Source organism: Globicephala melas, chromosome 7 (assembly GCF_963455315.2).
Source record: "Globicephala melas chromosome 7, mGloMel1.2, whole genome shotgun sequence".
NCBI classification, from domain to species: Eukaryota; Metazoa; Chordata; class Mammalia; order Artiodactyla; family Delphinidae; genus Globicephala; species Globicephala melas.
Genome location: NC_083320.1, coordinates 58431464 through 58448081, shown reverse-complemented (window position 1 = coordinate 58448081; position 16618 = coordinate 58431464). Strand labels below are relative to the sequence as shown.

Here is a 16618-nt window from a genome sequence, read left to right as displayed (position 1 = left end):
GCGTATCACCAAAAAAAAAAAAAGAAGAAGGCAACTGTCCCTATGATTTCTATAAATAAGTCTGAATGGATTTCACCATGTTCAAGGAAGGACAAAGGGAAGAGGAAAAGCCCACAAATCTGATTTTAATAAAAAGGCTACTGAATAAGGAGAGTCATAAAGGAAGAGGAAAATGATCATACACACACACACACACACATACACACACCACTCTCTCAATGAATTATTTGGCATACTTGGCAGAATGCAAAAAGAACGCCAATGAAACAAGAGCATGAGGCCATAAATAGAGAACAGAGTGAGGTTAGAAAAAAATGGATGAGATGTCAAGAGAGTTGATGAACTAAGACAGATTTTTAAGGAAGCAAAATCAAAGCCGGAAAATAAAAATCCAAATTGGAGATTCACCTGATATGGCAGAATATAATCAGTGGTTTGAAGGTCAAACCTATACTGAAGTATAGCATATACTCAGTGTAACATACATAAGTGTACAGCTTGATGAAGTATCACAGAATCAACATATGCATGTAACTACCACCTGATCAACACACAGAATATTAGCAGTAATGCAGGCACAATGTGCCACTCCCCTCCAGAGATAAGCACTATCCTGGCTTTTTTACACTACAAATTAGCCCGTTATTGAAATTTATGGAAATAGATTCATAAAATACGTATTGTTGTGTCCAGCTTCTTTCATTCAACATTGTTCGTGAAATTCATCCACGTTGTTAGATATAGTTGTAGTGTGTTCTTTCTTTGCCATGTAATATTCCACTGTAGGAATATACCTCAATTTGCCTATTCTACTATTGGTAGACACTGAGGTTGTTTATACTTTAAAACTATTACAAATAAAGCTTTTATAAACAGTCTTATACATGTACTTCAGTAAGTTTATGTATGCATTTCTCTTGAGTATATACCTAAGACTGGAATTGTGCCAGTCTCAGGTCACATATTTAGTCAAACTTCATATACACTGCTGGTCAGTTTTCAAAAGCAGATGTACTAATTTACACTCCCATCAACACTGTCTGAGAATTCCATTTGCTTCATATTTCCTCCAACGCTCGGTACTGTCAGTTTTCTTAATGTTAAGTGTGTAGTATCTCACAGTTTGAATTTGCATTTCCCTAATGATTACTGGGGGATTTCATCTCTTATGAAGTACTTGTTCAAGTCTTTTGCCTATTTTTCTATCGGGCTGCCTTTTTCTTATTTATAGTTCTTTGCATATTCTGTAGACAAGTTCTTTATTAGATACTGCAAATATGTTCTTTCACTCTGTGAAAGATGATTGCTGATTTTAATTCCATAGTGGTCAGATAACATATTCTTTATGATTTCAATCATTTGAAATTTGTTCATTTGCTATATGGCTAATAATATGGAAAATTTTGGTAAATGTTAAATTGGTACTTGATAAGAACGTACATTTGTGGTTGTTAGGTGCAGTATTCTATATGTCAACTGGGTCACACTCCTTAATCACATCGTTTAAGTTTTCTATATTCTTACTAAAATTTTGTCTGCTTGTTCTATCAATTACTAAAAGAAGGATTAAAATATTCTATCATGACTGTAGATTTGGGTCTTTTTAAAAAAACTTCTTAGTTCTATCAGTTTTTGCTTTATATATTTTGAAGTTATGTTATTAGGTATATACAAACTTAAAATTATTTTATCTTCCTGGTAGATTGAACATTTAGCATTATGAAATACTTCCTTATAACTCCTTTAAAGTCTATTTTGATATTACTATAATACAGTGGCTTTTTTTTTGAGAGGGGTGGTATATATTTCTCCATCCTTTACTTCCAATTTTTCCATGTCTTCATATTTAAGATGTATCTTATAAGCAGCATAGAGGTGGGTTTTAAAAATCCAATCTGACATTCTGTCTTAACTAATTTTTAAAAAATTTATTGAGATGAAATAAACATAAAATTAACCATTTTAAAGTAATTTAGTACTAAGCCTTCATACTGTGATGCGACCACTACCTATATCGACTTCTAAAACATTTCAATCACTTTAAAGTAAAACCGTGTACTCATTAAGCAGTTTGCCCCCACTTTCCCCTCCCACTAGCTCCTGGCAACCACCAATCTTCAGTTCTGTCTCTATGAATTTACCTACTCTGCATATTTTACACATATGGAATCATACAATATATGTGACCTTTATGTCTGGGTTCTCTCACTTAGCATAATATTTTCAAGGTTGATCCACATCTGGCATCTGCATTCATTTACTTTTTAAGGCTGAATAATATTCATTGTATGCATATACCACAATTTGTTTATCTACTTAACCCCTGATGGACATTTGGGCTGCTTCTATCTTCTGGCTATTGTGAATAGTGCTGCTATAAACATGCATGTACACGTATTTGTTTGAGCACCAGTTTTCAATTCTTTTGGAAATATCAATCTGGGAGTGGAACTGCTGGGTCACATGGTAATTCTATGTTTAACTCTGAGAAACTGCCAAACTCTTTGTCTTTTAACTGGAGTATTATATCATTTTAAATTATGTCATTATCACCCCCATTGTGCTATTATTGTCATGTATTTTATTTATTTATTTAATTTTTTTATTTTTTGCGGTACGCGAGCCTCTCACTGTTGTGGCCTCTCCCATTGCGGAGGGACGCGCAGGCTCAGCAGCCATGGCTCACGGGCCCAGCCGCTCCGCGGCATGTGGGATCTTTCCCGGACCCGTGTCCCCTGCATTGGCAGGCGGACTCCCAACCACTGTGCCACCAGGGAAGCCCTGTCATATATTTTAACTGTACCTCTATACATTAAAGTCATAAGACATTTTAATTTTGTTATGTTTTTACCTTTTATTTTGAAATAATTTCAAACTTAAAGAAAAACTACAATAATAGAGAATGTCTGTACACATATTCATTAAAGTATCATTTTGCCGTATTTGTTTTATCCTTTATCTTTATATGTATGCATATACACAAGAAAATATAGGCATATTATTACATCTGTATATTGCCAAACGTATTGCCAGAATTCAGTGATAGATTAGATATGAGAAATGATGGAAAGAGAATGTGTCAAAAACGATTAAGTTTTTGGTTTGCATAATCTAACAGACAGTGGTACAATTCACTGAGCTAAGAAACCCTGAAGAGAATCAGGTTTGAGGGAGGGAGTTTGATTTCAGATGTGCTAACTTTTGAGTTGTCTTTGAGAAACACATGAGATGTCAAGTCAGGAATTAAATATACTAGCCTGGAGTTCAGAGGACAGATGGGGTTAGAGATACAAATCTGGAAGCTATTTGTATTTAAATAGTAATTGTATCAATGGATATGGATGGCATCACATAGAAAGAGAATTGAGAGAAGAGATGACAGCCTAAGACTCAACTTTAAGTAATGCCAATATTTAATAGCAAAAGGTATAAGAAGATGAGCCTGCAAAAGAAACTGAGAAGTTGCTCGAGAAGTAGGAGGGAAACCAGGAGAATGTGGTCATGGAATCCAAGGGAAGAGTAGTTCAGGCAATGATACAACAGTGTCCAATACTACTGACAAAACAAGATGACTGAAAATGTTCCTTGGATTTAACAATGCAAAAGCCACTAATGACCCTGGTGAAACCTGTTTGAGTTTAATGAGCAGATAAACCAGATAGATAGAACTGAGTTATTAGGAGGTAGAAAAAATAACTCTTTCAAGAGGTTTTAAAGGAGAATAGAGAAAATATGGTAATTGAAGGATGAGAAGTGTGGTATTCAGTAAGAAGTGTTTTTTAAGATTAAAAAAGACATCTTTAAATAGTTGATGCAAACGGTTTAGTTTGAGAGGGACGAGTTGTATATACAAGAACGAAGGAACTACTGGTGAATGAAATACAACTTTGTGAATACACTAAAAACCACTGAATTATATATATGAAAAGGATGAACTTAATGCTATGTTAATTTACCTCAATAAAATCACTTAAAAGCAACAAAGGGAAAAAAAACAAGGGATGACTAATAGTGTAAGATTTCTAGAAAGTTAGTAAGTGATAAGATTCAAAGAATTGGAATAACTAGCCATAGATAAGAGGAATGAACAGTAGGCTTTAGTTTTGGCTAGTGGAAAATTAGAGAGAAAATGAGGGAATTCCTATGTCTGATGGCTTTTATTCTGATCTTTGAAATAGGAGGCAAGGTTGTCTGCTAAGGGTAGGGATGGATGAAAGTGGGGAATGGACATAAATAAGAGGTTTGAGGAGAGTAGGGAAGCAGTTGCAGCAGAGAGCAGGGGAGCAACTAGGAAAGCTGGATATAGCTGAGGACCCACTTGAGGTTGCTAATAATGAGTTTATGGGGATACTAACATGTCGTATTTTTAATTTTCTCCATCTGTGTTCCATTGGCGACAGGCAAGGAGAAAGTGGACAGATAGAAATATCCAGGAAAGTATGCCTATAGCATATGCACCAAAACATCAGCTGTTATATGAATTTATTCCCCTCAGCGTATATATAAATTGATATACTACTAAAGTAGTTTGGTCTCAAATGAGCCTAATCCTTGTGAGCCTTGCCCCAAACACAATACATTCTTTGTGTTATCATGTTAGTCTTAAACAGCTTTGCACTTCCTAATTGCTGTCTTCAAATAAATAATACTGAGAACTGAGGACCTATAAGCCAGATACAGAAAGACAAAAATTGTATAGTTCCACTTTCATTAGGTACCTAGAATAGGCAAATCCATAGAGAAAGGAAGTAGAATAGATGTTACCGGGGCTGGAAGGAGGAGGAAATGGTGTGTTATTATTTAAAGGATACAGTTTCAGTCTGGGATGGTGAAAAAGTTCCAGAAATGGATAGTGGTGATGATCGTACAACATTGTGAATGTACTTAATGCCACTGAATTGTACACTTAAAATGATTAAAGTGGTAAATTTTATTTTATGTATAGTTTTCCACAATAAAATGTTTTTTTTAAAGAGTAAGAAGCTTCTGCTTTAGGCTATGTCTCAAAGGATGACTAGGAAACAGGACTGAAGGGGCAGCAAAAGGGTAGAGTTGTAGTTAATGAGCTCATGTGAAAGCAAAATGTTTAGTTCACTGTTAGGAGAGCTGAGAAAGTATAAGTCAGGCAAAGTCGGGTCACAAAGAAATTTGTAAGCCTTGGACTTTATGTTGGCAGTATCTTACAGGAAGATGGTGAGGTATCTTAATCAAGGGAATAACATAGTGAGATCTGCAGTTTCTAATTGTGGAGAACAAAAGCAAGAATGGAGGTAAAGAAATCAGTTTAAGCATAAATGAGGCCCAAACTAAAGAAGTTTTTAAAATAAGGAGGAAGGAAGAGATACAAGGAATATTCAGGAGATAAAATCAACAGGACGGGATATAAATTGTACACGAGAAAGAGGAGTCAAAGATACTGATACTCAGTTCAAACAATTTGGGTCCACTGAGTTGCGAGACCACGAGAACAGAGAGGATATGGGGAGAAAGGTGAATGAATGCAATTCAGTATTTTTAGTATCTTGTTCTTTTAGAAACGATCTTTGTAAGTCATGTAAGACTAGTTCTGGAAAGATACATAAGAATCTAAAGAGGAGAAAAGGGTAAATGAGAAGACAGAAGTGGGTAGGAGAATTATGTTTTTACAGTATACTCTTTTTGAATCTTTTGATTTTAGTGAAAAACACGTTACATATTTAAACATTTTTAATGTTTTTTAAGTTATGTACAAAATCAACTTTAAAAACTGCCATAAGAATAATGAGAAGAAATCTGCTAATAGCCATATGTTTGGTGGACGTTAATTATTTCATTCAGAGAGACTGAGAGGAAAAAAAGATCCATTAATTACAATTCCTGGTTGCCTTATTTAGTTGTTTAATTAAGTAACTATTAGTTCTATAAATATTTTTTAAGTATGAATATTTCCAAATACTTATCAATACAAAATAAAATTTTTCTTAAAGCTTTCTACCTTCATTTTCCAAATTTTGTTTTTCCAAATACAATGTATACACACTTTAAAATCAACCTTGAACTTGATGCCTTGTTACGGCTTAAAGTGTCCTCCAAAAAGACAGGTTGAAGTCCTAATCCCTCAGTAGGACCTTAGCTGGGAATTAGCTAAAGATGCCTATCTGGAGTAGGGTGGGCCCTTAATCCCTTATAAGAAGAGTGATAGTATCCTTATAAGAAGAGTGAAATTTGGACAGAGGAAAGGTGGCCATGAGAAGATGGAGGCAGAGATTGGAATTATGCTGCCATACACCAAGGAATGCCTGGGGCTACCAGGAGCTGAAGGCGCAAGAAACGATTCTCCCCTAGAGGCTTCAGAGGGAGCACAGCCCTGCCAACACCTTGATTTCAGACTTCTAGCCTCCAGAACTGTGAAAGAATACATTTCTATTATTTTAAGCCATCTAGTTTGTGATACTTGTTATGGCAGCCCTAGGAAACTAGTACACCTAGCTAACAACACCAATAGTAAATGTTTATCCCACTCTTCCCTTCTTTAGTGCCTCCGTTTTAACACAACACCAAGACCCACTTTATAAAAGGTATCTTTATGACAGAATATATGAACATTGTAGTCAGGAAGATTCTGTTTTAGCATTAAAAAGTTGTCTCATGTTTTATGCTAGAGTATATCTAATTCACGTTTTTCCTGCTTATTTACATAAAAATACATAACAACCAAATCTAGAAAATGGAAACTTCATAGGAAGAGAGGCTTGAGTGTTAAATTTCTGAAAGATTACCCAGAAAATAAAGACACATTTGAACAAGTATTAAGGAATAATTAGTAAATACCTAGTGACCAAAATACCTATTTTTCTTATAACTTCCAAGTAGCTTTTATAGCCTAGGATCTACATCCAATTAAAGTCCCTGATTCTGTTAGTCAAGATTACAAACATAAACTGAAGAAAAGAAGACAATCACATTTTATACCTTTAGACCATTCGTTAGAGAATACAAGAAAATGTTAAAAACAGACAACTCCCCTACAAGAACTAGTTGGTACCAGAATCACATAGATACCCTCTTTGTATTAGGAAAACTAAAGATAAATCAGAAACAGGGAATATAAAACACCACCAAATTAAACTTGTGATACTAAAGAACCACCAAAACTAAATAGAATGATTAGGATACAAAGTTTAGATGCACATTGGATGAAGAAATGTTGGCAGAGACTGTTGGTGCCCTGCCCCCATGCCCTTTGCCCTCACAGATCCGGTACATGCTGAATGGCTTCTTACTCTAAGCATCTGCAACTGCCTAAGCACCATGCCCAGACCACACAGGCATCAGGCGCCAGGCAGGTAGTTAACACTCCGAGGAGCAGCCCACAATCAATGACTGATGGAAATTAGTTAATAATTAATTACCCCAGCTTCCTCATCCTTCCAGTAGAAAAACTACAAGACACTTTCTACACTGTTTTCTAGAGATCCCTGGAAGGGCTGATCCCCTTCTGCTCAGGGTTTTCCGCCTGCTCATATACATAACTTTGTATTGGTTTCCTTCCCTTCCTGGTCTTAATTCCCCACGCCCTGATGTGTGCCTCCTGAGTTAACTCCCAAGAAAACTACCTGCACTCCAATTCTTGCTTCAAGGTCTACTTCTGAGGAGACACAACCAAAATTTAGATTAAAAGGCAAAGAGTTTGAGATATGACTCAAAATGGCTTTGTAACTCAAACTGTCACAGTGTTAAGAAAACACATAAGGAGCTTCTTCTTAATCTTCATAAATTACATTGCCTATCCCAATTTTCACGTTAGTGAAGATGAAATTGATCCTAAAGCCTATGACTTCTCATGTATGCATCTATTCCAGCTTCACATCTCCTACCACATTCCTTTTCCAATCTCAGATAGAAACTTCAAAACCCTTTCTCTAGTGCAAAGCTAAAATTATAGTTTGATGAATATAGGTCAGAAACAGCTAAGGACAATATATATGCATTTACCTCTTTATTTGGAGGCCACCTAAAGGAAATAATTTCCTTAGACCTTTTTATTTCCTTAAAAAAATTAATAACACATTGCTATGAAAAAAAGTCAAGTAACAGAGAGGTATAGAGGGTAAATAGTCAAAGTGCCCACCCCAATCACTCACTCTCTCACAGCCACTAGTCCCTTTCCAAACACTTTACCGTTAAAAACCTTTTTTAGTTTCCAAATGTTTACTGTTAAAACATAACAATTGAGCATATTTCCATACCTCTTTGGATGCACTTATAAAAATACAGCTATCATTTTTTACGTAAACCGGATTATACTATAAATGTTGTTGTTTGTAACTTACTTTTTTTTAAGGCAAAAGTAGTTATAATGTAAAAATATTCACTAATAAATAAACTACTTAAAATAACTCATCCTAAAATGTCTTTCCCTGCTTAACATTGGTCTTTATCCCCATGAACTGTCAGATTGTTATATTATGATATCAAGCAAACTGTTGGTAAAATTGTATCGAGGAGACCTCCATTTTCACTACTAATGAACTAAGTGATTCAGAGTAACTGTGCCTATAAAGACAACAATAAAGCAGGCCTAAATAGAGAAAAATATTATCTTCTTAATAGTACCAAGGACCTAAAAAGGTAGTGAGGCATTACTAGACCAAGAAAAGGGTAGGGGAAGGCCTACGACTCTTCTACCCTGGGGTGGAGGGTAGAGGGCTGGCGGCTGCTCTAAAGCAGTGATCCTCAAACTTTGTGTAGCGTGCATAACAGGAGAGCCTGTTAAAACACACCCCCAGAGATTCTGATTTAGTAGATCTGTAGCTTGCATTTCTAAGAAGCTCCCAGGTGATGGTGATGCTGCTGGTGTGAGGACCACACTTTAATTGTGCCTGATCTAGACAAGAGACTGGGACAGCAGGGGATGAGGAAAGTATAAAAATGATGTAAGGAACACACATAAGACCATAGAATCCATGGGATATTAACCCCTCATTCCATCTTCCCTTCTCACCTTCACCTCAGCAGGTTTGGGATCCCACTGCTGCTCTTGGCCACTTTCACCTAGACTCATCTGCCGATCCTCAGGAAAGAGCTAAGACGCCAAAGCTCTTTGATTTATGACAGAGGAGGCACCTCACTGGAGTAGGGAAAGGACAGTCTTTTTTATTTTTTTTTTTGGCTGCATTGGGTCTTTGTCGCTGCGCACGGGCTTTCTCTAGTTGTGGCGAGCAGGGGCTACTCTTTGTTGCAGTGTACGGGCTTCTCATTGCGGTGGCTTCTCTTGTTGCAGAGCATGGGCTCTAGGTGTGCAGGCTTCAACAGTTGTGGTGTGCGGGCTCAGTAATTGTGGCTTGTGGGCTCTAGAGCGTAGGCTCAGTAGTTGTGGTGCACGGGCTTAGTTGCTCCGTGGCACGTGGGATCTTCCCAGACCAGGGCTCGAACCCGCGTCCCCTGCATTGACGGGCGGATTCTTAACCGCTGTGCCACCAGGGAAGCCCAGGACAGTCTTTTTTTTAAGTGGTGCTGGACCAACAGGTTTTCCATATGGGGGAAAAAAGTCCAATTGGATGCCTGCCTTAAACTACTTACAAAAAATAATTTCCAGGTGGGTTAGTGAGCTAGGTGTGAAAGATAAAACAATAATGCTTTTAGAATACAAGAGATTATCTTGATGACCTTAAGGTAGGAAAGTTTCTTAAACAAGACAGGAAAACACTAACCTTAAAATTAACACCTGTTCATCAAAAGACACTATTAAAAAGATTAAAAATAAAAGCCACAGAATTGGAGAACATATTTGCAATCCATTCAAAGCAAATGACTAATATCCAAAATATATAAGTAACTTTCACAAATTATTGAGAAAAAGACACTGATCCAATAGAAAATGAGCAAAATAATTAGAACAAGCACTTCACAAAAGAGGAAATCCTAAAGGGCCAATCAATACTTAAAAAGGTCTCCAATCTTACATAACTAGAGAACTGCAAATGAGAACCATAACCAAATACCATTACACAGCTATCAAACTGCAAAAATGAAAAAGTCTGATAATACCAAGTACTGACAACAGGATAAACTCTCACAGACTAGGAAAAGTGTTATCTAGTAAAGTCGAAGATATACATATACTACTGACTTCTATAATAAATATAAGACTTTATCCTTACATGCATCAGGATGTAAAAGAATGTTCACAGCTGCATTGCTCATGATTATAAAAAACTTTGAGGGAAAATTCAAATGCCCACTGACAGTAGAACAGATCTTAAAATTATGGTATTTTTTTTCAATGAAATATTTTACATTAAGAAAAACAAATGAATTAAAGATAAATGCAACATAAATGAACCGTACAAAATAATGCTGAATGAAAATGCTCATATAAATAGATACAACATGATACCATTTATATAAAGTTTGCACTTTATATACCATTTATATAAAGTTTGCACTCAGGAAAATAATTCATATCATTGCAGGTGGCACATACACAGATAAGGATATTATTATAAATTTCAGGATTATGGTTAGCTGTGGGAAGACAGAAAGTTTTAAGACTGGTAAGTGATGGAGATACTTTGGGGTGCTAAACAATATTCTATTTCTTGACCTGCAAGTAGGTTTTACTCCCATTTGTATCACAGCTATTTGTTAAACTATACATATGAGGTTAATGCTTTACAATTTTTAAAAGCATAAAAAAAAAAACCCAACATATTGGCCCTGTAGTTGGACTAATATGGTTGAAAAACTTGATCTACAATTTACTAAGTATGAAATCTTGAGCAATTCACAAAACCTCTTGAAACTTGGCCTTCCTCAGTTTTAACATGGAGATAATAATATATACCTTGCATGTTGTGAGATTTAAATAACATATATAAAAAGTGCCCAACAGTGCTTGGCTCAATAAATAGAAATATAAGATGTTCCTACACTGAAGGATTCTGTATTGTAAAGATGTTAATTCTTTCCAAATTGCGTTATAGACCCAACCAGAATCCTATTTTTGCTAACAACAAACTGAAAAAAAATTTCTAAAAAGCCATCTGTTTTACCACACTTACCAGTATTGGCTTTGCTACAAGATAATCTATAGCATGAATTCACAATAGGGGTAATATTACAACCAGAGGGGCAAAAATTGGTTCTTGGGGGTGAAAAAAAACTTCGTTATTAAAATGTTTTGTGGCCCTCCAAAGCTCAAGTCTATCCAACAAATTCTTACTTGTTAGTATTTAATTTCTCTCATTAGGGAGAAATTTAATTAATTGAAATTTAATTCAATTTTTTTCCTTAGGGACAGTGATAATTTAAAAAAAAAGGTTGAGAAACATGAATCTATAATTTATTCTGAAGCAGCTGAATCTAATATTAGGAAAGAAAATGATGAAATAATCACAGTTTGGGGAAATAAGGAGTAATAACACTCAGCATTCTAGTTTTCTTTGAGAAGAAAGGCCAGGAAATGGTAGCCCAAGAATTTCAGAAGAACGTGATGCCTCTTTTCCCCATTTAAGTAAAAGTAAGATCGACAAATTTATTTTGAAGACAGTTAATGCTTCTGAAATATATATGGATGTCAGTAAGTTTCAATTAACTAAAGGATGACTGCATAAGGCTTTACTCTAATCAGAAACCATGCTGTTTGGGGCAAAGGAATTGCCTTCAATCCCAACATCTGTCTCAGGACGTTTTCCCCCTTTACAGAAAGGGATATCTTTCATACCCACATGTGAAATCCCCTTTTCCATCCTAAATCTTGTACAATTTCCTCAGACAAATCGCTCTCCCTTCTCCATTCTATTTGAACAGGGAAAAAGTGAAGTAACTATGATGTTAAGAAAAGTAAAATGACTTGGGCTCACTCCAGCCTCTCAAGGAAATCAGTAGCACAATACAGGTCTCCCTGTTCCAAGACCAGGCACTTTCGACCATAATTTATTGGTAGTGTGACTGTTTAGAGGTTGATTCTGTAATTGATTTCTTCCTATTAGAGTTCCCTAATCAAAGGTATGTTTTCCAAACTTATTAAAAATAAATGAGAAAGCAAAAAGATAATCAGTTTCCAAAAATGAGAAAATAAAAAATAAACATATTAAAAACACATGAAAAGTTAAAAAGAAAAGAAATCTCTTCCTATAACAAAAAAACATAAAAATCAAGAACAGTTTGTGGAAGATGTTAATTAATGAGAAAATATATAATTAAGGCTGCTTTTTTAAGGTAAAAGACAATTTGATGATACTTAAACTAAAAACTTCAAAACAGATTTTGAAACATTTCCTACAATATTACTAATAATTATTCACTACAATGTGATAGAAAACACATTTGAATATTAAAGACAATGACATGTGTTTTCACACCATAAAAGATTAAAATTATCTGTCTACTTTAACAGTGCATTCATTCGGTCAATCACTGTGGAAGACCAATTCCTTATGTAAATCACTTCTTCCAAATCCACAAAACTCATATTCAGTCCTTTATCTAAATCCAGTAAGTTTTCATCATAAAACCCCACATCTCCAACACCAAAACTTGAGGATATACATAGTAACCATAAAATACTCAATATTACTGCTATATATGGTCTCCTAAGAACACCTTAAACAGCCTGTCACCACAATACTTCGCTGCCAAGAGAAAACAAGGTTTCTCAACAATTTTTTAACAGAAATGATCCTTGAATCCTAAAATTCCATAACAATATTAGTTATTGTATGTGCTTTATTTTAAAAATTTAATCAAGGAAAATGAACTCAAATATCTAAAGAAGCTGTAGATTTTACTTACATATTCAGGTTTTAGTTTTTTATCTCCTCCTCTCACAGCCACTTTTTCTAGTTTATCTATAACAGGCCCAATCATTTCCTCATCTTTAAGCTGAAGCTCTTCATGTATAATTTCTATATCTCGAATAGGATCTACACTTCCTTCAACATGCGTGATATCATCATCTTCAAAAGCACCTAAAATAAATTAAAGGGAAGCAATTCAATAAACAAATAACACAGAAGTTCATTATTAGAGTGAGCCAAGATTCCTAGAAGGTTAACAATTTATTCAAGTTATTCTGAATTCTTACAAGTAGGACAGAGTATTTTTTTTCCTATTTAGTACTGTTTAGGGCACTAGCAGCAAAACAGTAATTCAAGAGCCTCAACGTTTCAAAAACTGATTGAAATAAATAAAATTATGATCTTTAAAGAAAGAAAATTATGCTCCAGAACTACTGGTATTTTCAGGTTTGGTATGTTAAAAGATACCGTATTCCAGGCATGAGAGCCTGAAGTTCTAAACTGCACTATTAGGGTTTCCAAGGGAAACTGGATTTGGGGCGGGGGGTGGTGGTGGTGGTGAAATCATCTGGCAGACCTCTTCCCTGCTTCAATCTACTTTATCACTGTGGTTCTGACGGTGATTAGATAATGAACCACTCAGACACACAATTTACACAGCAGCTAATTTCATCGGCCTGATTTGAGGGTATGGTTTTTAGGGGACTATCAAAGAAGCAGATGAAGGTGCATTCGTCATATATGAGTGACAACCATTCACACTATCTGAACAAAATGGTGCTGGCCCTTATTAGAAACACATGTTATTATCACATATTTAAAGTGCAGTTGAAGCCATAATTTCAAATTGCCAACTGGAAACATAAGGGTAAAACAACCAGACATTACTCAAGCATGTGTACTGACTTTATGCCCTTTTGAAGACATAATGTGGCAACATAATTCAACTGGGATTTACTCAAATTATCAGATAACAGTATCACAAAAATGAACAAATACTAAGAAATATTATAAACAGAATGCAATGATATACCCACCAAACAATAAACACATTTATAAACAAGTTAATTTAATTAAAATTACCAATTAGATTATATTCCCAAAATGAGATGCTTTCAAACATACAGTATCTATTATTTTAGATAGAGGTATCATAGGAATCATGACAGTTTGATTGAGTTTGATAAGAGAAAAACTGACTACAGCTCATTCTTACATACAAAAAAACCAAGACATTCTCATTACAGGTTGCAAACTTTTTAAATATAATTCCCCAGAATTAAAATAATTAATCTGTTCATATCTTAACGTGGAAATATTTGGTAATAATAATTATAAAAGTAAATTATTACAATTAAATATAACTATTTAAAATAATACTTAAGTATTCTTGGCAAACAATCGATGTTATATAGTACCTGATTCATATGAACAAAATTAGTAAGAAATGAGGAGGTACATTATATCTTACTAGTAAACACAACAGACAATGGTTTAGGTAAATTTTTTGAATATCTGAAAAGTATGAAAAAAGTTTCCCTGGAAGCACAATACTATTTACTTCTTATCATGATGAGGCAACTTACACAAATAGCACAATAAAACAGGAAAACTGAAAATAAAAGTTAGTTTCCTGGCACTCAGATCAACAAAGGAAACGTGGTCAGTTCAGTTATAGAAATAAAAAACGTTTTATGACACTTAGAATGAAAAATTTCTTATATAGTCATCTTGATGTAGGGGCTAATGAGTAACGATAGTGATGTCCTCAACAACATCCCTACAGTAAATGCATCAGCAGATTTTAAATGGCAATTTCTTAATTTCAGCCCTCCTTTTAAAATTTATTTTTTTTTAATTAATTTATTTATTTATTTTTGGCTGTGTTGGGTCTTCATTGCTCTGCATGGGCTTCCTCTAGTTGTGGTGAGCAGGGGCTACTCTTCGTTGCGGTGCACGGACTTCTCATTGCAGTGGCTTCTCTTGTTGCAAAGCACAGGCTCTCGGTGCACAGGCTTCAGCAGTCCCAGTACATATGCTCAGTAGTTGTGGCACACGGGCTTAGTTGCTCTGAGGCATGTGGGATCTTCCTGGACCAGGGCTCGAACCCGTGTCCCCTGCACTGGCAGGTGGATTCTTTTTTTTTTTTTTAACATCTTTATTGGAGTATAATTGCTTTACAACGTTGTGTTAGTTTCTGCTGTATAACAAAGTGAATCAGCTATACGTATACATACATCCCCGTATCTCTTCCCTCTTGAGTCTCCCTCCCACCCTCCCTATCCCACCCCTCTAGGTGGTCACAAAGCACGGAGCTGATCTCCCTGAGCTATGCGGCTGCTTCCCACTAGCTATCTATTTTACATTTGGTAGTGTATATATGTCCATGCCACTCTCTCACTTTGTCCCAGCTTACCTTTCCCCCTCCCCGTGTCCTCAAGTCCATTCTCTATGTGGCAGGCAGATTCTTAACCACTGCGCCACCAGGGAAGTCCCAGCCCTCAATTTTAATTAAGTGGATAACAGAAACTGAATTGCGTTGTTGTTCCTATGACTGAAAGTTAGTGTTCCTATTTTATTCATTTGTATATGAGGTGGTAACATATTATGCAAATAACTTAAATTTATTTTTAAAAATAAATAGTGCCAAAAGTTAAGATAAAAATGAACGGAAGGGAACATTAAAGTTATCCTTCAAAACTGAATAGCCCTGTGATCAACTGGGGCCTAAAAGAGCTGTAAAATGTAAGCTTACAGAAAATTTGGCGGCCATTTGGGCAACTTCCCATTTCTTACAACTAAAAAATCAGAGATTAATTTCCAAAGACATGCTCCTGGGTCAACAGACATCACTGTACACTCACATCATAACATTCTTTCATATCTTTTTTAGTACAAGATTTACTGGTTAAGAATAAGGGCTTTAGGGACTTCCCTGGTGGTCCAGTGGTTGGGACTCCATGCTCCCAATGCAGGGGGCTGGGGTTCGATCCCTGGTCAGGGAAATGGATCCCACATGCCACAACTAAAGGTCCCAAGTGCGGCAAATGAAGATCCCGAGTGCTGCAACTAAGACTCGGCGCAGCCAAATAAATAAATAATTTTTTTTTTTTTTTAAAAGAATAAGGGCTTTAACAGCCTTGCTGGTCATAAAATCTTAGACAAATCACTGAACCTCTAAGGATCTCATTATCATATCTTTAAAATAAGATATTTCTACCTTTCAGAGGATGGGTATGATTAAATTGGATAATATATGTAAAGTGCTTAACAGAGAACTCTTTCAGTAACTGGGGCATATACTATTTTTTTTATGATGTAGGAATTAGTAATTTAGAAGAAACTCCATAGTAATATACTCAAACATTAATTTTGAATAATATCATTTCATGTCACTCAATTCACCTTGGAACAGTTTATAATAAACTTTGTGAGTTTACAGGTTTTCCCCCCACTAATTCTTACTAGTTCACCACAACATTTTTACCCTAGTCCATGGCAAAAGTTATTTATTTCAACTTCACATTAACTAAAACAATTAGTATCATAAATGTTACAATTATTATCACAATTCCCTTTTGGGGGAAATACTTTACTGATAAAGAAGATGACTAGAGTCATCTTGAAGACTATATCATACTGAATTGCTTGATGAGAAAGTTATTTCTCTTTCAATTCTCGTTTAGTCCTGACTATGTCAAGGAGAAAATGTTGGTTTGATGCCATTGATCTTTAATGTTTAACATTTATAAATTTATAAATGTTGATAACTTTTTTTTGATAACTTTTTATCAACAGAACAGGCCTCAGCCTCAGAGCTTCTAAAGGCTAAAAAATTA

The 16618-nt window shown here is 35.3% G+C and overlaps 1 protein-coding gene across 1 annotated transcript in view; it reads right to left on the bottom strand.

Annotated features, from left to right (window-relative positions):
- The window catches only part of OLA1 (Obg like ATPase 1), a 167656-nt gene that overhangs the window by 52652 nt on the left and 98386 nt on the right, over positions 1-16618 (bottom strand). Inside the window, exon 5 of the mRNA XM_030851792.2 lies at positions 12775-12950. Coding sequence (XP_030707652.1) covers positions 12775-12950 — 176 coding nt within the window. The remainder of the gene's footprint in view (positions 1-12774; positions 12951-16618) is intronic.